This window comes from Dipodomys merriami, unplaced genomic scaffold (genome assembly GCF_024711535.1).
Source record: "Dipodomys merriami isolate MVZ:Mamm:240054 unplaced genomic scaffold, mDipMer1.0.p SCAF_21, whole genome shotgun sequence".
In the NCBI taxonomy this organism is placed as follows: domain Eukaryota; kingdom Metazoa; phylum Chordata; class Mammalia; order Rodentia; family Heteromyidae; genus Dipodomys; species Dipodomys merriami.
The window spans coordinates 16,028,339-16,051,716 of record NW_027203493.1 but is presented as its reverse complement, the minus strand read 5'-3'; the positions used below and the strand labels follow the sequence as shown (position 1 = coordinate 16,051,716).

The window sequence follows — 23,378 nt, the reverse complement described above, 5'->3', positions numbered from 1 at the left end:
GAGATAGAAGAGAGAGAGAGAGAGAGAGAGAGAGAGAGAGAGAGAGAGAGAGAGAGAGAGAGAGAGAGAGAGAGAGAGAGAGAGAGAGAGAGAGAGAGAGAGACCCATAGGGATAACAAAACTTGAAGTGGTTAAAGTTTTGACCAGAGCTGCAGCAAATTGGTTTCCCCTTCAACGAACTGCCAGGGACAAACTGTCTTTCTGGAGAAATTTTCTTATTCACTGTGACCTTGAATGTGCTTATTTGGCTGTCAGTGATGAATCAGATCAATGGCCATGGAAAATTGTCACTCACAATGTGGAGGCTTTGGTGGAACTAGCTGACACTTGGATGGACAAGGTTGGGGAGGGGTGCTTGTAAATACTAGAGCCTATGTTTCAAAAATAGCTGGTTCAGTGGTTTTCTTGGCCAAACTAAAGATGGGACTCCACTCTCAGGCACATTTTATCAGTCCTCTGGGTTATAGAAAGGGAGGACCTTGACAGGAAGTCTTGACATTATCCATACTGACTGGTTAAAAAAAAAAAAAGCCAAAAGACACAAAAGCTGAGACTGTGCCCTGACTAGCAGGAAAGTTAAAGGAATAGATATTGGTGAAAACCCCTGGCTGCTTCCTTCCACATCCGTGTCAACTCAAGTAAGTAACCTAGAGCAGAAGGGAGTCAGTTTGCAAAGGCTGAGAACCAATTCTTGTTCACTGAGATGAACCTAGTCCATTCACTGAAACTATAAACATCTCAAATAGTTATTAAGCCAATTAGCCCATTTCCATCAAGACCTGCTCACTTTGAACATAGACTGACCATGCTACTGACCATCACATCTGTAGGTGACAGGGTGGCTAGACAATTTTATACAGAGGCTGAACAACTTATTTCGGTGAAACTGTCCAACAAAAATGGCTATTTGACATATAGCATGTAATCAAGATGTTAAAAAGATACACTTGACAAATATTTAGTGAGTGCCTACTATATACCAGACACTATTTTTTAGAACCAGAGCAGGATACTGATAAATGACCAAATCTCACTTTTGATGAATTTACTTCCTAGTAAAAGGGATAGTTAATAAGCATCTCACTTTAGAGATGGAATTGCTTTGCTTAAAAATATAAAGCACATTTCTCCTGATGTCCTTTAAGAAAAGAAAAATCCAGCCGGGGGCCGGGGCTCACGCCTGAAATCCTAGCTACTCAGGAGGCTGAGATCTGAGGATCACGATTCAAAGCCAGTCTGGGCAGGAAAGACTGTGAGATTCTTATCTTCAATTAAACACCCAAAAAGCCAGAAGTGGAGCTATGGCTTAAATGGTAAAACACTAACCTTGATCACAAAAGCTTAGGGACAGCGTTCAGACCCTGAGTTCAAGCTCCAGGACCAGTACCAACAAAAACCCCAACTAACCAAACAAAAAAATAGAAAATCCAGAATGTCTGAAATCTAAGATCTTTATACCTGCAATACTTCCTTTATCAAAACATGCTCTTGACAATATTAAAACACACCACACACACACACACACACACACACACACACACACACACACACACCTCAAAAGCTTCAAAAGTGTCACACTACTGACAACCACTACGATTCTCCTTATAAACAACTGTGGAATGAACGTTTATATGTGATAATTTTATTTTGTCTTATACTATTCTTCCTTGTGTAAGAATGACGGGTTCAAAATTTATTTCCTCTACAAAAACCAACAACAACAACCAAAAATCCTGCACCCTTTGTGTGTTCTCTACTGCCTAATTCAGAGTTATGGTAATAAAGGTACTCAGTAAATAATAAGTGATCAAAATATAAGATCTCACAGAAATAGAGTGGGAACACTCAAACCTTACAAGGCACACGATGAGTACCTGTTAAGTATAAAAGAACATAAAGCCATTCTATGAGAATGTTGACCCTTGTGATCCAAAATGATATTTTGATGGGGTATAATCCCAAACATTCACTCAGATGAGAAAATATTTATTTTCCAAGAGGATGGATTAAGAAAATATCTCTAAATTATTTTTAATTTAAATTACTTTTTTTTTACTGAATTAATTAATTATCCAATTGCTTCTTGGTGGGTAGTTTTCCTCCCTAATTTGTATCAAGACCCACATATGAATCCACATGTATCTGATGGAAAAGAGACAGATGAAAGTCTGTGTCTGCTCCACTAGAATCTGGATCTAGAAACAGTCCATTAAACAGAGTTACTTTTGTGTCACCCTTAACCATCCTGCAGAAACCATGGTATATATTTGGAATGTCTCAGAGGTAACACAGGCAGAAGTTAAAGCTTAAATGGAATTTTATCAACAGGTTGCCTGAAAGTACCCTAGATCTGGATTGGGTTCAAACTGGCCCGTTGCATACATGGAATCATGTTTAACAAACCAACCTCAAGTTGTCTCTGTTTCCTCTGCTAGGGGTTGTCCAAGTTTGCTTCACTCTGATCATGACCCTTTGTCTTTAACAATGTCAAGTTAGTTACAATGAAAGCTAGCCAGAGCCCATCAGCTTGAAGACTTAGCACCCAAGAGCTTGCAGGAGCACCCAGAACATCCACACTGCAGGAAAGGTAGCACTGCCAGGTCATGTGAGAGCGCTACTATTTTCAAAAATACCTCTCTGGATACTTGCTGTCAAAGGGAGTTGTTCTTGAAATGGCTTCCCCATTTTGGAGACAAAGTAAGTCATATCAAAACTTACCCTTCCCACAAAAATAATTAAGGAACAGATAGCTAGCAAGAGCTAATGTGGGGACACAAAAACTAGTATGTGATACACAGCAGGAGAAATTCTTGTGCTGTAAAAATCAAGTGGCATATGCTAGGAATTGTTCTTATTGTTTCATTTGAAACAGAATAGAACATTTAACGGAATAATTGAAAGCTAGCAAAGCTCTAGCAATCGTAAATTCTTGGGTGAGTCAGACAAATTAATTAACCAAATTAGTGAAGTGGTGTGAAAACCAGAATGGTTGTATATACCATGTGGAAGAAACAAGCAACTGATTGGCTGTTTTGGTATTAGTATTGTTGTTTGGTATTGGTATTATTAACACCTTCCCCCATGTTAGACACAGAGCTAGATGATCTGAGACTCATAGAAGCTTGGTTACATGATACTTTACAAAAAATATGACACTAATGGATGCAAGGCTTTTTTTTAAAAAAAAATTGCGCATGCACTACTAGATACAGGTCTCAATATCCAGGAATGGGAAAGGTACCTTGCACTCATCTACTATGACAGAGTTGTGTGCCGCATAGACACATTGATTAGAGTTGCTTTCCCTATGGTTCTTCATGTCATCATAAATGGACTGAGTCTTGGTCATTTCAATGTCTTCATGCACTCGGTGTTGGGAGTCAATGGTATCCAGCTCAGACTTGGAGAGGTGATAGACAATCCCAGCCCCAAAAGAGTCACCCACGACATTGACTGATGTTCTCATCCTGTCCCTGGTGAGAAAGAACAGAGTTTAGTGAGGAGACAGGAGATCATGGGCGTAGAGAGGTCAAGGTGTGGAACAAGAGAGAATTTAGGGTTGAGTTTTGTCTTTATCTTTTTCCTCTGTCTAATTTGGGATAAGTGACTCAACTTTTATGAGCCTTGACTTCTTCCTTTTTTTTTGGAGGGGAGGAGGAGTCCTGATTTCCTTGTCAGGAAGAGACAATAATTATACTCTTGCCACTGGCTTGGATGAAAATTAAACAAGATAACATAGGTAAAGTGCTTAATACAATGCCTGAGGAATACTAAATTATCAATAAATAGTAGCAAACCAAAAAAAAAAGGAGAAGGATAGAAATAATTAGAGAAAAATAATGTGTTCAGATCCTCAAATTAACATCCAGGCTCCACCTACACCTAGTTGCACACAGCAGTTGCTCCTACTTTAAACTATTCTCTAAAAATATCATACTAATTCTGCTAATTTGATTTATTCATTCCACTAAAAAGAACTAATGAAACATGAACTCTCTCATCATTAGAAATCCATCTTCCCATAACAATGTGAACTGACTCTGCCTTCTCTCCACCCCCAGCCGTTGCTGTCTATCCCTAACCTCAGCAGACATAGCTGTAAAATAAGCAATGTAGCTACAATTTTTTCCTTGATCAACGTGTGTTGTGACTAGGTATCCTGAAAAAATCCAGAACACTTTATCATGCTCTTTCTGTGAACCTAAAAAAATTGAATGTCTCTAAGGGTGTTTCTGGATATAGAAAGCATTAAGAATAGTTTTCCTCAAACCTTTATTTTATGTTCTGGCTTGAAAAAAAATATGATGGTTGTTAACTTCTCTTAGAAAATCATCACCAGGGATGTTAATTCAGTCCTTAAGAGTAAGTTGTGGGCCGGGCACTTGGGCTCACGCCTATAATCCTTGCTACTCAGGAGGCTGAGATCCGAGGATGACAGTTCAAAGCCAACCTGGGCAGAAAAGTCCCAGTGAGACTTTTATCTCCAATTAACAACTCAAAAACTGGAAGTAATGCTATGGCTCCAAGTGGTAGAGCACTAGCCTTGCACAAGCTCAGAGACAGCCCACCCAAGCCCTGTGTTTAAGCTCCATGACCAACCAAAAATAAAAAAGATTAAGTTGTGTCTTTACATCCTTAAGTACAAGCCAAATTAGTATTGAGAACCTGAAAAATATCACTTAACACATGATATGTACTTTTAATATTATAACTTTCACCAAGTTGATTCAAAAATATTTTGGAAGTTCCTAGATAGAACTTCCAAACATGTTAGTTTCAGTTACAACCTCCCCCTGAAAACATTAACCCTGTATATAGGGAAGCATCTGTGTTAACACTGATAACTAGCTGTATTATGTGTTTGTTATGGATTTGTGGTCCTCCTTTAAACTATTTGATTGCATAGCTTGAGCATCTATCTCTAGACCAAAAAAACCCTAAAATGCTTCAAATGTTGACCACCAACATGACACCAAAGAGGACATTTCCACACCTGATCTTATGTAACAAGCCACGGAGAGAATGCAAGTGCACTAAAAGCTTTATATAAAATTATTTTGTATGGTCAAGTGCTGGTGGCTCACACTTGTAATCTTAGCTACTTGGAAGATTGTGATTGGTAGGATAGTGATTGAGGACCAGCCTGGGCAGAAAAGTCCATGCAATTACTTCTCTATATAGTTGTTTTTTTGTTTTTTTTGTCGGTCGTGGGGCTTGAACTCTGGGCCGGGCATTGTCCCTCAGCTCTTCAACTCAAGGCGAGCGCTCTACCACTTGAGCTACAGCGCCACTATGTTTTAAATCGCCGAGGTTCTGAGTGCTCTATATAGTTTTTTTTTTAAATTACTTCTCAAATTAGAGTCACATGTGGTAATACACATCAGTTACCATAGTGATGATAAAAGACCCACATTGGCAGATCACATCCACACATGCACCTAGGAAGGAAGGAAGACCTTTTTTTTTTTTTTTTATCAACAATCATCCATAAAAAAAACAGGGCTACTGTCCTGTGGCTACTGCCAGGGTGGCCACTGCCTTGCAAGTATGTGAAAGCTTGAGTTCAAACCCAGTACTACACAAAACCGATCACATCTGAACAAGCTCTCTGTGAAACATAGAATGAGTTTTGTGTTTCAACCTGGGTTCCATTCCCAATCTTTCTCATTGGGAATAGGGCAAGAATTCAAAATCTAAAAGCAAAAAACCTGAAACACTTCTGGTGCTAAGCATTTCTAATAAGGAATATTCATTCTGAACTTGAAATCCCTCCTACCATGTGTCCAATACCCTTGGCCAATCCCTAAACTCCATAGAATGCTGAAGTCTCAAAAGAAACACTGTGGGCCCCTTGATCTTGAGGCCCAGAAGAATCTGCTTTATTGGCAAGTATAGTGACCAAAAGTAATAGTAATGGTGGTAAAAATGGTGATGATTATGGCATGAATGCTTACATTTCTGTTGTATATATTATTTGTAGTACTGAATCAAATATCTATATATCCTTAATTAATGGTTACCTACTTTTAATACATGAAAAATACTGGAGGTCTGGTGAGATTGAGTGGCTTCCTAAGGTTACACATCCTTGCAAACTCATAGAGTTCAGTTTAAATACATTCTGCCACACATTGCAAAACACCTCTGAGCCAGACAATAATCTAGCTCAGTCATTTACTAATTGCGTGATTTGGATAATTTGCTGCTATTGTCTAATAGTCATGCCCATCCTCTAAGATCCTATATTGAAATCAGATCCCCAAAGTGATGATAGTATGAAGGAGGACCTTTGAGGAGTGGTTAGGTCATATGGGTGGGGTCATGATGAATTAGATTAGTGCCTTTACAAAAGAGACTCAGCCGAGATTCCTTATTCCTTATGCCCAGTGAGCTCAAAGTGATAAGATGACAATTAGGAAGTAGGCTCTCACCAGACACTAACTATTTCAATTTAGACCCATCTTGGACTTCTCTGTGCTCAGAACTATGAGGAATAAACTTCTATTATGAGTAAACCATTATTCTATGGTGATTTGTTATAGTTAATAGAATAGACTAGATACTTCCTCAGCCAAAATTTTCTGCATGCAACTAAAATGTCTATTTCATAGGATTGGGGGGAATATAAAATCCATTCATAATTCATAATTTAGGCTTGTAGTCTGGCTTCTTTCCCTTTTGGGGGGACAATTTCTACTCATAGATCATCATGTTGACCAAAAACACTATCCAAAAGTTAATCACTCCCCTAGGTTAAAAAATCCATTTCCACCTAGAGGATGCCATACATTCATAGATTCCTGTTTCTTCACTTTTTCATTGACACCTCCTTCTAAAACAGTAACTGGAGCCGTTTTTGGAATAGGATTTCTGGGTGAGCTTTCCCTGCATGTGTTCACTGCCATACCTCTTCTAAGACAATAGATTTTTTTAAATTTACAAAGTAACCCTGGCAATAGAAACAATCATCAGGGAAGGAATGGATGGAAGATATCTGTGTAGGACAGAAGCAGACTGATGCTTGAGCCTACATAAAGAGAGAGCCCCGGGCCTGAGGAAAGAGCTATAATATAGGTCTTCTGACTCTCTCACCTGAGCATCAAGTAGGGAATGAGGCTAGTCCCAAACTCACAGAAAGCTACCAGAGTTAAGTACAATGAAAAAGAACACCCTCTATGGCTTAAGTATTTATTACAGTTTTCAGGAACCCATAAGCATGGAAACATTGTTTTTTTAAACTTGTTCATGTGCTTTAATGCTAAGGTGTTTTTTTTTAAGTGAATTGTTCATTCAACAGATGTGTAGTGAGCATCTTAATATGTACAGGGTACTATACAAGTGCTCAAGAGAGTGAGGAATGAGACAAGATGTTCTCTTTTCTCCAAGAATCCCTATTCTCTTTACTTTTCTCCCCAACTAGGAGATTAGTGTTTTAATAGGAATGGGGACTAGGTGTTACTGAATTCTGTAGGTGGGATATTTTATTACATGTGGAGCACAGAAAAAAAAAATCCAGTGGAAGTATCTTGAGTTAGACCCAAAGAATGAGGTTTTTTAAATGAACTATAGAAGGGAGAGAAACAATACACATGAAATCTAATAGAAAGGAGCACTCAGAAGAATTCCAGATGGCTAAGTCAGAAAGTAAGCACTAAGAGAGTCAAAGTAAGAACTAAGTCATACATGGTCTCATTAATCAGGTCCAGAAAATAAAGATTCCAGCATACTGAAGAGCTTAAAGAACAAGACTAAAAAGTAAGATATGGACACAAGAAGTCTTCCTTTGTTGTTGTTGTTTTTAATGTACTATGTAATTTTTTTATTTCCGTTGTATATTCTCCTCCCTATGGTATATCCTCTGTTGTCACTGTACTTGATTTTGGTCCCCTGCATCTTGTATATACATTTATCTAATTTGAGGAGAGGAAGGGGAATAAGAAAACACTGAAACAAGGGCACAGGATGACCCATTGCAACAATGATATTCACAAGACAGAATACTGGAAATGAACTTTACAACTTCCAGGTGGAAGAAGGCGTGAGAGAGGTGGAGAGGGAAGAGAGAGTAGGAGGACAACAAGGGAAGGGGTAACAATGCTCGAAAAGAAATGCACTCATCGCCTTACTCATGTAACTGTAACCCCTCTCTACAGCATCTTTACAATACAATAAAAATTTAAAAACGAGTAGAATCAGTTAGTGAGGATGTGGTGAGTGTGTAGAAAGATGGATTCGATGGAAATTTAGGAGACAAAAATCACAAGAGTTGAGGACTAATCCGCTATAGGAAATTAAAAAGAAAATAGTCAGGGGTCCCTCTTACGGTTCTGGTTTGGTTAACCAGTAAATGGTGTCAGAGTATGTAGGGGGCACAAATGGGTGGGCTGGGACATATTCTGACTTCAACTTGATTATGTCGAATGTAAAACATGTGGTCTAGTCAGGGCACAAGAAAGAAAGTCTGATGGTTAAAAAATACTTCTGGGATGCAGGGGGTAAAGTAGGGATTATTGTGTAGAAAAACATAGATACCACAAAGATGTTTATTTCAGCCTCAGAGAGAATATAGAGAAGAATAGACAATGTAGGCTAGAATGCAGAGGGCAACCAAGATTTAAGAAATGGGCAATTTGACATTTCACAGGTAAATAAATTATTTTGGCAAGGGGCATGGCAGACAATGCCAATTATTGCTGAGTGTTCAGGAATACTTCTTTTGCAGTATTGAACTGCCAGGTGCAGTTTCTCTACAGAGGCAGGGACAAAAGTAGCATGCTGTAGGTAAAAACTGGTAAGGTGAAGAGTGTTTAAGACAAAGAGGATAATTATTTGCAGAAGCACTGAGCAAGGTACTTGGTTTAATTTTGTTTTATTTTAAAAAGTCGAATATTTGAATGTTTTTTCAAATCTTAAAGAGAAGGGACCAATAGAGAAGGAGAAACCCAAGGAACAGAGAAGGAGTAACTTAGGGAGCTAGTTCCCTTGAAAGATTTGAGAGAATGGGATCTCAAATGGGAGAAGGAGGCCACATCTTTCAGCAGAGGAACTCTGTTCCATCACTGCAGAAGAGAAGAGGATAAGGGGTAAGTTTAGGAAGACAGAGTTCCAAGTGGGACGCAGGAGTTAAAAGACATCTGTCAGAGAGTATGGACACCAATTTGAATTAATCCATAGCATCAGAGTCCTGTCCTGCCAGGTTCCTGTTACACAAGCATTCTGGCAAATTTTCAGGATGCCTAACCAGGAGGCCAACCATGGATACCCTATGTGTACTTTTCTTTCTGAAAATACTGCAAAGTAAAGTAAACACCATTGAGGCCATGAGGGGAGTGTTTGACCAACTCTGGGGAAGTCCAACTGTGGCCCATAGCAGGATATGAGAATTTGTGGTTCACACGTGGAAAGTTTCTCCTCAGGCAAACATTTTCATTTTCCTCTCAAAAATGATCTCTGACCTCTCAGGAAACTATGTCTTTCATGTTGGCCTCGGGAGTTATTTTTTTAAAGCTACTTGGTTAAAAAAAAAGAATTAGAACTGTTGATGCAATGTTTGAGTCTGGTGGTGTGTCAGGGCTACAATAAGGGTACAGAGATGATAGTAGAACATTGTCCTGGTTCCAGAGCTGCCAGGAACCAAGAATGGCAAGGGACTGGGAGATCATTTCCCATGAATCACTGTGTCTGGCTGGCTTGAAGAAAAGCATTTGCCAAGGTGCTCTGTCTCTCTCTCTTGCGTTGTAACTCCTCAGTCAGGGAGATATGGGCTTATGTGAAAGCCGTGGTTCTCACAGGAAAATAAGGCTGAGGGAGCAGCTCCAATCGCAGCTTTATCTGGCCCCTTCTATTGGGCTGAGTCATATGAAATTGATATTTCCATAAGCAGTTTCATATAATTCAACTTAATAGTGCTCTCAGAAGGCAGAGTACAGAGAAACTATCTGTAGAGACAGTGTTAACAGAAGACTCTCCAGGGCCTGAAGCAGGCTAGCCTGATTCTGGGTATTAGAGGGTTAAAAACCACATGGGACTGAGGCAAGGAAGGGGAGCCCTGCCTGACCACCAAATAAGAAGGTGAGCTTGGGATTCCAGGCTGAATTGCAATCCTGGCATCGGCAGGACAAGCTACTTTACCTTTTCCATTCAGCTTCCTCATTTGTAAGATATGGAAAGCAATCTCCCATCCTCCCCAAGCCCGTGGAGAAGATAATAACTGCTGACAGATCCTCCACCAAGCACTTCGCCTATAAAAGGCTGACCTGACACAAAACAAGTGCCAAACCCTTTGCGGCTCAGCATGTTACTATTATTAGTCCAAGTGAACAGCAGAGATGAGGTTACCTCCTCCGAATCTTATACATACCCCTCTTTTAACACCTAGCCCACTGCTGGAATTTCTCAACCATATCTACTGGTTTTTTTTTTTTAAATTTTACCTCAGTAATAAACCGTAAGGTCTTTGAGGGCTGAGCCTGTGCCTTGCAGTCTCATAACTTCTACAATCCTCCTCTATACTTTAAGCCTCTCTACTTCTTATTACCCAATAGAGTAGAAATGCCATGTATATTGCTTTGGGAGCAATGATAGAAAAAAAAAACAAAAGAACTACATGATCAGTTTAGATGCATTTTTTTCCTAAATATGTTTTGTTTATTTGTCTGTTTTGTTGGTCCTACGGCTTGAATTTGGGGCCTGGGCACTGTCCCCTGAGCTCTTTTGCTCAAGGGACTACTACTTTGAGCCACAACAACTTCATTTCTGTTTTCTTGGTGGCGTTAAGAGTGTCCTGTACTTTCCTGCCTGGGCTGCCTCCGAACCAAATATGATCCTCAGATCTCAGCTTCCTGAGTAACTAGAATTATAGGCATGAGCCTCCAGTGCCTGACTCCTAAATGTTTTCTACCATGATTGGAAGAACCTGAGGATGTGTAGAACATGGAGAGCTGACTGAATTCATTATGGCATAGGGCAGAGTGGGGAAGAGGTGGGAGGTGGGTGGGTGTAGAAGGCAGGATGTGATGGATTGTGAGTTTGATTTGGAAGCAGATAAACTGGACAGAGAGGCCTAGTTTTGTTTAGCAAACTAACTGGTTGGATATTTGGGTGCTGAAAGTGAGGCTAAGAAGGAGGGAAACAGAGAGACCCAAACTACCTAGTAGAGAGAAATGAGAGAGAGAGAGAAAGCAGGGGAAAGGGGAAAGACCCAAAGAGTTGGAGAATAAGGGGAATAAGCATGGCAGGAAGATGGAAAAGGTGAAATCCAGGGCTGCAGAGACACCAGGGTGGGAAATTCTAAAGGATTTTTAAAGAAAAGAATGTCTAATATTAAACATTTTAATTCCTGTGTTACTAAACATGATTAACAGTGATTTACAGAACTTCAGAGAAATCTTTGTGCTTCAGTGGTAGGGGAAAGAGATGTTTTCATTTATTGCTCTCCTGAGTTCCTCACCCATTTCCATGAGCACATGTTTCTTTTGTGATATAATAGAACTAATCTTGCTGTGCAGAACTATAATCCTACTCCATTCCTTTGATCTGAGATCCCACTGTCTTGAGTCAGGGACACATTAGTGGAAAGGGAGAGGCTAGGTAGAAAATGAGCCACATTCCACAGTAGTGCTGACATACATTGAGGATATGAGGAAAATCCAGTACACATTAGATAAATAGAAACCTTTGGAATCTTCAGAGATATGAAGTATGTAAGCATTAGTTTTCTTTTAAACAGGCATTAGGGCAAGGTTAAATAAGTTGTGTGTCTTGTATTTGGTGTGTGTGTGTGTGTGTGTGTGTGTGTGTGTGTGTGTGTGTGTGTGTGTGTGTGTGTGTGTGTGTGTGTGTGTGTGTGTGTGTGTGTATTTTAATAAGGGGAAGAAAACTCATATAGGCAGATCCAGAGAAACCAGAAACATCTAGATAGTCTGGGTTTGAATCCCAGCTCAATCATTTAATATCCTCTAAATCAGGATGCTGAGCCTCAAATGAAAATAGGGATATACTATTAGTTGCCTTGTAATTTAGTGCAACATTCAAATAAACCCATGTAGAATGTTCATGCAACCTAGAGCAATGTCAAACACTTAAGGGCGTTCACTAAACATTAGTTACTAGTATCCTGCATCATTCCAAAGCATCTTCATACTGCCAGTAGTTGGTGAAAAAGTTTAGAACACTTCCATACTCAGCAGCCCCCTGCCTCTCATCCAATCCATACTCAGCAGCCCCCTGCCTCTCATCCAATCCTTTCCGATTGCATCATCAGCATCACTTGGAAGCTTGTTAGAAATGCTAATTCTGGGCCCCAACCAGGCCTCCTGATTCTCTATCAGATTATGGAGAACAAAGCTCTCTTCGATGCTAGTGGGAGGAACTCTGAAGTATGTCCTATTGGATAAGGGTTACGTGTCAATTATATACATGTCTATGAGGCAAACATGAGTCCACAAAAGATCTCATGAGAAAAATCCCATAGGATAAGTGGCCCTACATCCACTTAGATTTCATTCTATTCTCACTTTCCCTTTCTACTTGTGGCCAGACCAGGTTGTTCATTACCTCTCCCTGGTACTGGCTCTCAGGTTTCACTGTTTTGCTTACATCAGAGAGGGGGAAGGTGGTTTGGTGATGTTTCTTACAAAAACCTGCCAAGAATTCCAATATAAAGGGCTTCTTACACCCAGAAGAAGGTTCTGGTTTTAAGCAGTCTTGCCTCACCAATGATCTAAGACTCAGACACAGTGCAGGACCCTGGAATCTTACTTTGCACCACAATATCTACAGAGCAGCTAAACTTGCCCACTGGTTGCATTCCAGCAGTTGGCAAACGCTGTGACACATTAAATGTCACTGAAGGCTTTGTTTGGTTTTAAATGGAAAAAAATGCTATAGTTATAAAAGTTTACAGATTTTGCCTAAATTGGAATAAAATAGTCTGTTTCCTTTGCTGTCCCTCCATAAACTACTCTTTCTAAAGAGCAGCCAACTTTTCTGACACCCCAACCTCAACTTAGTCCCCACACCCACTTAGTCACCAAGGAGCACTCAACAGTTATGGCGCTCACCACCAAGAACTTGTTTCTAGAACTCCACTCCACATGGAGAAAGAATGTGGCCCCATTACTAATTCAAAGCAGAGTTGACCCAGCAACAGGCTCCAAGGCCCATCTTCCCAGGATACATCCATCACCAACAAAGGGTACATCTTAAAACTGGGAGGGGCACTCAAAGGCATGGGATTTAGACTTCTTCATCAAATCTTAAGTTACTGTAGCCATTGAACAAATCACAGAGCAAAGACTAAGAGAGAGAGAGAGGAAGAGAGGGGGAGAGAGAGGGAGAAAGAGAGAGAGAGAGAGACTTGCCCAAAAGTCCTATAGACAAACCAAGTTTAGCCTTGCCTTGTGGTTCTTCTTTTCCTTGCTTCTCTGATTCCCTATGCTTCTCTGAGTTTCAGAAGTAAGGTCTCTTCATCTGTAACTTTCATGTCAAGTCCAGCTTAGGATAGCATTTTTTTCTTATATGATTTCATCAAAATAGCTCATCTAAATGTACCATCATTCTTTTTTCATCAGCCAGCTCTTGCTTGCTGGCACATTTTAGCCCTGGTGACATAACACCCTGTTTTCCAGTGCAATTGTGAGCATGTGAACAACAGCATGGGGTGATGTGGGAGGACCCAGCCCTCATATTCCATTTGCTAACATTTAGGTCAGAAGTAGGCAGGGTCTTGAATGTTTCATGAAGTGACTCTAATCCAACAGGCTTGGAAGGAAATAACTGCCAAGAAGACTGAAATCCACAAAGGCAGGTCTACTAGTCTAGAGGTTTTGAATTCTAAGAGGGGCTGAGGCTTCAATTATGCACAATTGGTCCCAATTTAGGTTATTTATTTGGGCTTATTTCTGGAAAGGAAGGGGAAAAAAACCACAGCTCAAACAAAAAAAAAAATTGATAGGTTATTTTGCAGAACTAGGGATGTCTTTGACCATTTGTGTTTCTGAAAGAAAATACAGGAAATTGGGTAAACTTGTAAAATAATAATCTGTTTCTTCATACTTCTGGAAAATCTGAAAAGTCCAAGATCAAAGCGCCAGACTCTGGTGTAGGCCATGTTACAACACAGCAATCATCACATGATGGAAGGTGGCAAGACAAAGAGAGAATGAAGAGAACCTAAAGTCATGCTGCCATAATGGTACCAATTCCATCTCTCCTGGCCCAGTTGCCTTTTGAAAATGGAAATTTGAAAATATTAAATGAAGTGTAATGAAAATTAAACTGCAACATGATCTATTAAGAGGCAAACATTCCAACCCCAGCTCATGGGAGATTCTCATAGGCCTGTCCATATTCTGCTCCTTTTCTCTACCAATAAACCTCTTGGTAAAAAAAAAAAAAAAAAACAGAGAGAGAGTGTGAGAATTATGGAATAGAATGAAGGGCCCTTCTCTGGTCATATAAGCTCTGTTGTACATCAGGCAAAAGATTTAACCCTTCAGAATCCCACTTACCTTATCTATGAACTATACTAAATGATCTGAAGATTTTGCAGTACCCAACAAACACCAGTTCTGTTTCCTCATTGCTGATACTTTTACTTTATTTTCCTGTCAAGGGCGTTTGCATTATAATGGGGAAGAGTATCTACCATAACTTTTTAAAAAGATGAACCCTCATGGTACATTTTTTTAAGGACTCAGAAAATAAGTCGAAGAAGAGACAAGGCAACATAATCACAGCAGTGTTGAGGTGAGTGCAAGTTGAGTGGCCATGCAAGTTAAGGCTCAAATGACAAATAGTCAAGGGAGTAAGTAAAGCTACAAGTCATGGGGGAGCAAGTGTGGTATAACCAGTTTTCTTCTTGTGTGAGCAAGATCTGATGATCACATAGCAACAGGTGTGGATGAGCTTAGCACATATTTACTGATGTCCTACTATGTGCTCTGACCCCAAACCACTACCAATGCTTCAGTTTCCCTTTGCCCTCCTCCTTGTGCAAATCTAAACCCAATTCTTTGTCTCCCTTATCCCATTATCTCATAATCTTTCCCAACCAGACATCATTTTGGAATCCCAGCTGTCTTGTCTAAATAAATGCCATAATATATAAAGGGTGAGTAAGCCCCCAAATTCAGTACCTGTTCTCATTGTTTTCTTTTTTCTTTTCTTTTCCTCTCTTTCTTTCTTTCTTTCTTTCTTTCTTTCTTTCTTTCTTTCTTTCTTTCTTTTTTCTTTCTTTCTTTCTTTCTTTCTTTCTTTCTTTCTTTCTTGCTTGCTTGCTTGCTTGCTTGCTTGCTTGCTTGCTTGCTTTCTTGCTTGCTTTCTTTCTTCATCTCCCTTCCTTCTTTCCTTCCTTCCTTCCTTCCTTCCTTCCTTCCTCCCTCCCTCCCTCTCTCTCTCTCTCTCTCTCTCTCTCTCTCTCTCTCTCTCTCTCTCTCTCTCTCTCTCTCTCTCTCTCTCTCTCTCTCTCTCTCTCTCTCTGTGGTGTTTGTGAGGCTTGAACTCAGGGCCTGGGTGCTATCCCTGAACTATTTTGCTCAAGGCTAGCACTCCATCACTTTGAGCTACAGCTCCGCTTCTAGCTTTTGAGTGGTTAATTGACAGGCATGAGCCACTGGTGCCCATCTTCTCACTGTTTTTCTAATTCTCTCCATTCTGCCCTACCATTTCAGACCAGAATATATATACACACATCTATATCTATATCTATACCTATATCTATATCTATGTATCATTGTACTTTTGCTTGTAAACCTTTTATAATATACCTTATCAAACTGTAATTTATTAACAATGAATTGTAATTTTATGTGCATGGTTTGATGAGTTTTGACAAGTACAGACACCTGAGAATTCACATGAATTCTCGTGTAAATATGGAACTTTTCTCTCTCCTCAGGTTCCCTGTGTTCTTTCTCAGTTAATTCCCTCCCCCAACATTGATCTCTTTTTATTGCCACAGATTAAGTTTTAGTAGGGCTTCATATAAATGGAATCTACAGTACATACTCTTTTGTGTCTAGCTGCATTCACTCAGTATAATGCCTTGAGGTTCTTTGCATGCGTCAGAGATTGGTTCCTTATTGCTGTACTTTTAGCTTGGCATTAGAAACTATCTGCTCCCTCCAGTGGACTGTGAGACCCTTCAAAGATTCTATCTTTTCTGACTTTGGCTCCCAGTAAATATTAGGGGAAAGTGTTGTGGGGAGGAAGGGATAGAGTTGCCATGGAGATGGGCAAAGGTCTTTCTGTACCATTGTCACCTGTCCAACCCTGGGGAGCAGAATTCACAATTCCCAGCAGCACCCCATCCTCAGGCACTTACAGCAGCCAGTCCACAGCCACCAGCAGGCTGATGTCCTCGGTTGGCAGGCCCACAGCTGTCAGAATGAGGAGCATAGTGACCAGCCCAGCACTGGGGATACTGGCCGCACCAACACTCGCCAGTGTGGCCGTGAGGCTGTGAGAACAGAGAAGTCCAGGTCATGGGAAGAGAAAGGATCTTGGCAACACCCCTCCCCGCCCCCCGCCCATCTCAAGTTGCAATTTTCCTGCCATAAAAGCTCTTCTCCTTTTCCCCTCCCAGGGAATAGAGAAATCTAAAACACAGAGACCCAAGAATTGGATTGTGCTCAACTATGATGGAAGCTCATAAATTCCTGAACTGGATGGAGCTTCAGTGTCATCCTGATACCCAATTCTCCAAATGTATCATTAGGCTCAATAAGGTTATTGTAGCTCTGAAATCAGGCAAGGAAATACTAAAGACAAAAAACAAATCATCCTTAATCTTCCCACAGGAAACAGCACTGCATTCATTTTTTTTGCTTGTTTTCTATGCCACTGAGCACCAATCATTTGAACTACATTGCAACAATCTGAGGAGGCCACTGCCAATGTTAACAGGAAAACTCAGGATAGGATATATCCAGACCCAAGGAAGTGGACACCAAGGAAAGAAATCAACAGATTCCAAGCATCCTTAAGCTTGAAAATGCATTATTTAGAGAGTGCCCAGTAAGGCTAATGGAATAAAGAATAATGAAATAAAGAGAAGCTTTTGTTCTGAAACATCTCATAGTCTTCCCCACACACCCCTAAGCAATGCCAGGGACACACAGCACCATTTTAAAGTCTGTTCCTTGGAGAAAGTTAATCTGGAGTTCAAGTGCTCTGTCTAGACACTCGGGTTCTCTGGAGTTTTGAAGTCAATGGGCACTATTAATAAAGGCTGTAATTTCTAAAAAGAAGGATGACCTTGAAAACAGAGACTTCTAACTTGATGTGTAGGTGCTGAAAAGAAAAGGAAGTAGTTTTCTTTGTGCTTATAGCATTCTAGAGTTCCTAGAGTAAGCACTCTAGGCTCCAGATTGGAGCCAGCCTCTCAGAGAGTTTTAACCAAATCTAGACCATCAGGGTGACCAGGAACTTTCCACTGTGAGAGACCTGAATTCACCTAATTTTACACTGGAGGAAATGTGCCCTTGGAGATTCTTTGGGGTGGGCTGTTTGCTCAGGCAGAGCACAAACACCTGTGGCAGGTATGATCTGGCCTGGCTCCACCAGTGCGAGGCTGGTGACAAGGTTTAAAGAACTCTATCTCCCTTGAATCCACCTGGGTTATAGCAAGTAAAAAGTGGCATGGTTATCAGGGAAAGTTCTACATTTGAACAACCTAGGTACAAACCACAGCTCTATTATTTATTAATCGCATGACTTTGGGCCACTTAACTCCTTTGTGCCCTGGGTTTCTCATCTGAAAAAAAAAAAACTACCAACAACAGAAAACAAGACCTTGATGATATCTCACTCATAAAGAGTTCAGAAACTTTCAAGAGTCAAAGGATAACTATACCTCACAATCCCTAGAGTCAATTTAAACTTTTTTTTTTTTAATCAGGAAATCAAGTCTGGGTGAGGCTGCTTTGCAATGGAAACTTTCCTAAAGCCCAAAGAACTTGAAGGTGGGAATTTTCAGCCTTTTCCCCAAGACAGACAAACCACTAGGGAAGGGGAACTTTCCAGGTTCGGAACAATCTTGCCCTTAATCGTTGTATTTACAGCATTCATTGCATCTGCTGAGTCACTCTTATGTGTCCCTCTGCCTTGTGGGTATTTTATCTGGCTAGCTTTTGGTTGAGTAAGACAAAATCCTATAAAGAAACATTCTTCTTGGAAGTTGGTTCCTTCACTCCAATAATGCCTTTATGGGAAATAATGCCTTCTATGGGCAATGGGTCATCACTGAGTCCTATGGAGAATTCAATAGCTTCTGGTCAATGATTTCCCTCTGCTTCTGCCCCCTACCTGGCCTTCCACACCCCTGGCTCACTTCTCTAGGGCTGGTTCCTGGAGACTGGCCAGGCTGTGTGTACACAACATCAAACAGAACTCATAGTAACCCTACAAAGTATATATACGTAGTAATTGCTTCTCCAGAGTACGTTCATCAAACAGAGGTTGTAAAGATTAGATAAACTAACATGTGCAATCCAGAAGTGTAATATAGAGGAAACAGAGTGTGTAATGACTAAAAGCACGGGGCCCAGATGGCCTGAGTTCAAATCTTTTTTATCACATATAAGTAGTGTGGTCTTAAGCAATTTATTTCAACTTTCTGTGCTGCATTTTTCCTATCTGTACAAATATCAATATCTATTTTCTACATCTGTGTGGATGACCACCAGCTAAAAGATTCACAACAAGTTGAAGCATGCATAACCTTTGGAAACCTGACTTTTAGGTATTTGTCTAGGTGCCTGTTCATGAACTATTCTGAGTTTCAGTTTCATCTTCTGTTAAATGAGCTGGTTGGACAAGACTGTCTTTGAGAAATCCACCAGATGATACAGTCTAGCTGACAGAATAAATGTGATTATTAGTTACATTTTCATATTGTATGTTAGACCTGGTGGGTTTTCCTTCCTTTGTTGCCCTTGTAAGCTCTAGTGCACATGGAAGATTCCTTAAGTCTTTCTTAATGTTTCTAAGGAGAAAGGAGAAATTGTTGATCTATTCAAAATCTCCCCAAGCTGAGTAAATTCCTCAGAACTAGTTAAATCAAGGAAGGCTCTGAAGTAGATTTCACTGTAGTATTAGCCCATACAACATATAAGGAACATTGCTAGTGGCAATTTTTCCACTATTGTTACATCACTGGTCAGTCCCTAAGTTTGGATTTTTAATAATCTCATTGTATAGAGAAAAAAACTGTAAACGCCATTTCTTCGGGAAAGTTTTGTAAAGTGGGTTCCTAGCCAATGAAAGACTCCCAGAGAATGAACCATAAAACAGTCTGTGGTTCTAGCACAGAGGTGGACCACATTGTCTAGAGTTTGAGATATGAGGAGCGAAGGACAATGTTTGACCCTGAACTCAGAGGATTACCCCTATTCAATGCCCAGTCTGGGGAAAACTACTATCATATCATCTTCCTGTGGCCAAAGTCAGAAAGCAGAGATGATGTATACTTCAAAGAGATTGCTACAGAACAGAGATTTGACTCAGGCCTCTGTCAAACATAGTCTAGGATGGACTCTAGGTTTGTCATAGGACCTCTGCACCTCAGTTACTATTCTGTAGAACAAGGATGATGACTATCCTCTCTCTTCAGGATTGTTAGGCCTGGTCATTCCATACACACACACACACACACACACACACACACACACACACACACACACTCACTCACCTCTATCACTTCAGAGGTACCAAAAAGGATAGAGTTATTATCATTATAGACACTGTGATGTATTTCAGTATCTACGTAATATTTTCCTATAATTAATTACCTGGGCAATTACAGGATTTGGGGATTTTCTTTCTACTACTGGAGCTTTGTCATAGAATGTGACCCATCTACCTCTGCATTTACTGATCTCATGGAATCTGAGACATGAAAGAAAACATAAATTTTGGAGTCTAAACTCATAAAATTAAGTGTCTTAAAGGTCTAAGAGGGGCTGGGAAGGTGGCTCGGTGGTAGAGTGCTTGCCTTGCATGCATGAGGCCCTGGGTTCGATTCCTCAGCACCACATAACCAAAAAGAAAAAAGCCGGAAGTGGTGCTGTGGCTCAAGTGGTAGAGCAGTAGCCTTGAGCTGAAGAGCTGAGGGACAGCACCCAGGCCCAGAGTTCAGGCCCCACAACCAGACCCCCCCAAAAAAAAAGGTCTAAGGGGGCAGGTGACACAGGCCAGGTATAAGTACAAGGAAATAGGAGAACCAGTGGTAAAGTAGAAAGCACTTGTCTTTGAAGATGCTAAAATTCTAATTTTTTTACAGTGTTATTATAAGACAAAGTAAGATTCTGAGCTGCCTTCAGTCTGATATAAATGACCAATTCATATACTCAAATTCTGAATAACTTCCTCATTTACATGTAAGGGGACATGGAGACACAAGTAGGTGGGAACAGGACATGAATAAGACCAATAGCTGGCTTATCAAGGTTTTTGGTTTTTTGGGGTTTTTTTTTGCGGGGGGGGGTGTTTTGTTCTACTTTAATTGAAGCCAGGAATTGTCTTCTAACTTAATTGAAACCGAAGTGAGGCGCGAGTGATGATATTAAAATGATTGCAAAGAGTTTGTTTTGTGCTATCAGGTCAACACAACATTAAGTGGATGGAAGACTTGATATTTTTAGTGATTCTAGTTATAAGCAAGAAACTCAAAACTTGGCCTGGCTATTAGATAGGAACTTTAAGTTTATGGAGAAGTAATATATTTTAAACAATCTCTTCAGAGGATGTATGTTCCAAAATTTTTTCTCATGATGAATATATATGGGTTTCTTATTTATTAAAAAAAAACCTTTAGTAAAAGCAAAAAGTATGTGACATTTGTAATATGATTGATATTGAGGAATCTCAGTATTTCATCATTTTCCTACCACTCTCTGGAATATTGAATGGAACATATTTTAAGGGAAGAAAATTTGGATGAGAAGCAGCTGAAGTAAATCCCAGTCACAGCCCTGCCAGCTATGACTAGAGGTGTGGCCTTAGGCAAACCACCATGCTTCCTGAGCCTGATTTTTCTTGTCTATTAAATGGGCATAAAAATAACCATCCCGCCTATACCACAGGGTTGTTTCCAATCAAGTAATATTCAATTTCTGGAGCAAGTTGACATGTGCAATATAAGTAAAATGAATGAACATGAGTTAGCATCTTTCTGATCACAATCTTTTCCTCTGTGAAGTCTTTTCTGTTATTCCCTCATGGCATGTCTACCAGGAGAACTGAATTCAAGTAGCCTCTGTCAAATGACTTACCTGACAGTCACAATCTGACCTCCGTCCAGGATGACACCATTCATTTGGGCTATAAAGATGGCGGCCACTGCTTCATAAAGGGCTGTTCCATCCATGTTAATGGTTGCCCCAACTGGGAGAACAAATCTAGTCACACGCTTATCAATCCCCAGATTTTCTTCCAGACAACGGAAAGTAACAGGCAAAGTTCCAGCACTAGGGAAGAGAGAGAGAGAAGGGGGGGGGGGGTGAGGCAAGAGGAGTGAGGGAGGGGGAGGGGGAGGGAGAGGGAACATTAAATTTCCTTTAAAGAAGCAGGAACAAAACAAAAACAGGAAAGACACTGCCACATTTTTGTCCCTTTATTCCAATCAACAATGGGACATTAGAAAACAAAGCAGTATCCAGATCCAATTTATGAACAACTGAGCTAGAAGTTCAACTTCAATCTCATTGAGATGCTAATGGGGGGGGGATTTGTTGGTCTTGGTTTTTGAGATTTACTTATATCTCAAAAGTTCTTTTTTCCTTTGGTCTCTGTTTTCATCTTGGATTAAATATTGAAGCACATCTGATTACTCACAAAAACTGGACTACAAAAAAAATGTGTCAGAAAAATATCAGCTGTCAATGGTAAAATGGAATGGGGAATTTTTGAATGACCTCTCATTTTATGATAGAAATGCTGTTTCCAACAAAATGACTACATGGATTACATCCAGCCCTTGGGAATTTCCCTGAGCTGGGCCTACTAATTTGGAGAATACTGGACAAACATATCAAGTACCCTTTGCATGAACCTAAGCTTTGTGCAATTCACTGGGGAACTGCACGTACAGTCCAACTCTGAAATACAGGGCCATCAGCCAACTCTAAGTCTTTACAATGACACGGAGCAGAAAAGTATGTGATCTATAGCTAATCAAAAGCACAGTAGGTGAGGACTTCACTCCCACTCCTTCCACACAGGGGTTAGAAATTAAACCATATGACCTAGTCTCAAAGGCTAGAAGCCCTGATGCATTTATATGTCCTCTAAAATAGGAGACCTACAAGAATAAGTATTACTAAAGGCCAGAATGTTATCCTTGTAAACAGGGGTACACAGGAAGTTGGCTGGATTTGCTTTAGAGTTGTCCATTGGCAGTTCTGGGGCTTAAACTAGGAACCTCATGCTTGCTAGGCAAGCATTTTATCACGTGAGCTATAACTCTAGTCCTTTTTGCTTTTAGTGTGTGAGTTTGTTTTTTTTTCAGGTGGGAGCTCATGCTTCTGCCCAGGCTGGCCTGAGATTATAATCCTTCTACCTTCACTCCCTTGAGTAACTGGCATTACAGACATGCACCACCATGACCGGCTCAAAGTTTAAGAAATGTAGTGAGCAATGCAGAATGGCATGGATTTTTTTTTTCTGTTCAAATATTAGCAAAGCAAATTGGAAAACCTCCAATGCAGACAGCATTTGGAGATGTTTTCTTTCATGAGTTTACAGCTTGAATTCTAGTCACCTCGTTCTACTGGGGTCTAACCAGGCTGGACACAGACAGCAAGGTATGGTCTCTCAGAGTGGAAGAAGACTGACAGCTGAGTCAAATGAAGATTCCAAAACCTACTCAGAATTAATGAACCCAGAAGCTGTGAAGTTAGAGATCACTAAGTCTGCATCATGAACTACCTACAAGATCCAGTAAGACCTTAGAAGAACCAGAGTTTCTGTAGCAGAACATTCTTTGTGATTATAGCTCAGAGCTCTATGGAATGCTTACTGCAAGGTCTTAGGTTGATAGAAGAAAAGAATATGAAGATGTCTCATTACTAAAACCTCAGATGTCCAGGTGATATGTTAGGCTTTGTATCCAGAGATGCTTGGCTTCTTGACCCAGCTGTTTTAATAAGCTAGAATCCCTCTGTTGCTCTCCTGCCTTTTCCCTCATTCATTCCTGGGACTATTTAACAGATTGCCAGATGGCATAACTGGCATATATTGGCTACTCAGGCTTGGTTGATGGCTGGGATCCTCAGCTATCTAGGCACTCAGCATACAGCCAGGGTTATTGGCAAGTAGTGATTTGTATTGTCTCATTACTTTTTCCGCAGCATTATTGAAGGATCTTTAGACAATTAAAG

General features: G+C 40.3%; 1 protein-coding gene across 3 annotated transcripts in view; it reads right to left on the bottom strand.

The window, feature by feature from the left end:
* Slc1a2 (solute carrier family 1 member 2) overlaps nucleotides 1-23,378 on the bottom strand; it is a 135,742-nt gene that overhangs the window by 10,742 nt on the left and 101,622 nt on the right. For all 3 annotated transcript variants that reach the window (XM_070032593.1, XM_070032594.1, XM_070032591.1), the window contains exons 8-10: nucleotides 21,273-21,467; nucleotides 16,325-16,459; nucleotides 3,242-3,473 (exon numbers count right to left, since the gene is read on the bottom strand). In XM_070032593.1, coding sequence (XP_069888694.1) covers nucleotides 3,242-3,473; nucleotides 16,325-16,459; nucleotides 21,273-21,467 — 562 coding nt within the window. The remainder of the gene's footprint in view (nucleotides 1-3,241; nucleotides 3,474-16,324; nucleotides 16,460-21,272; nucleotides 21,468-23,378) is intronic.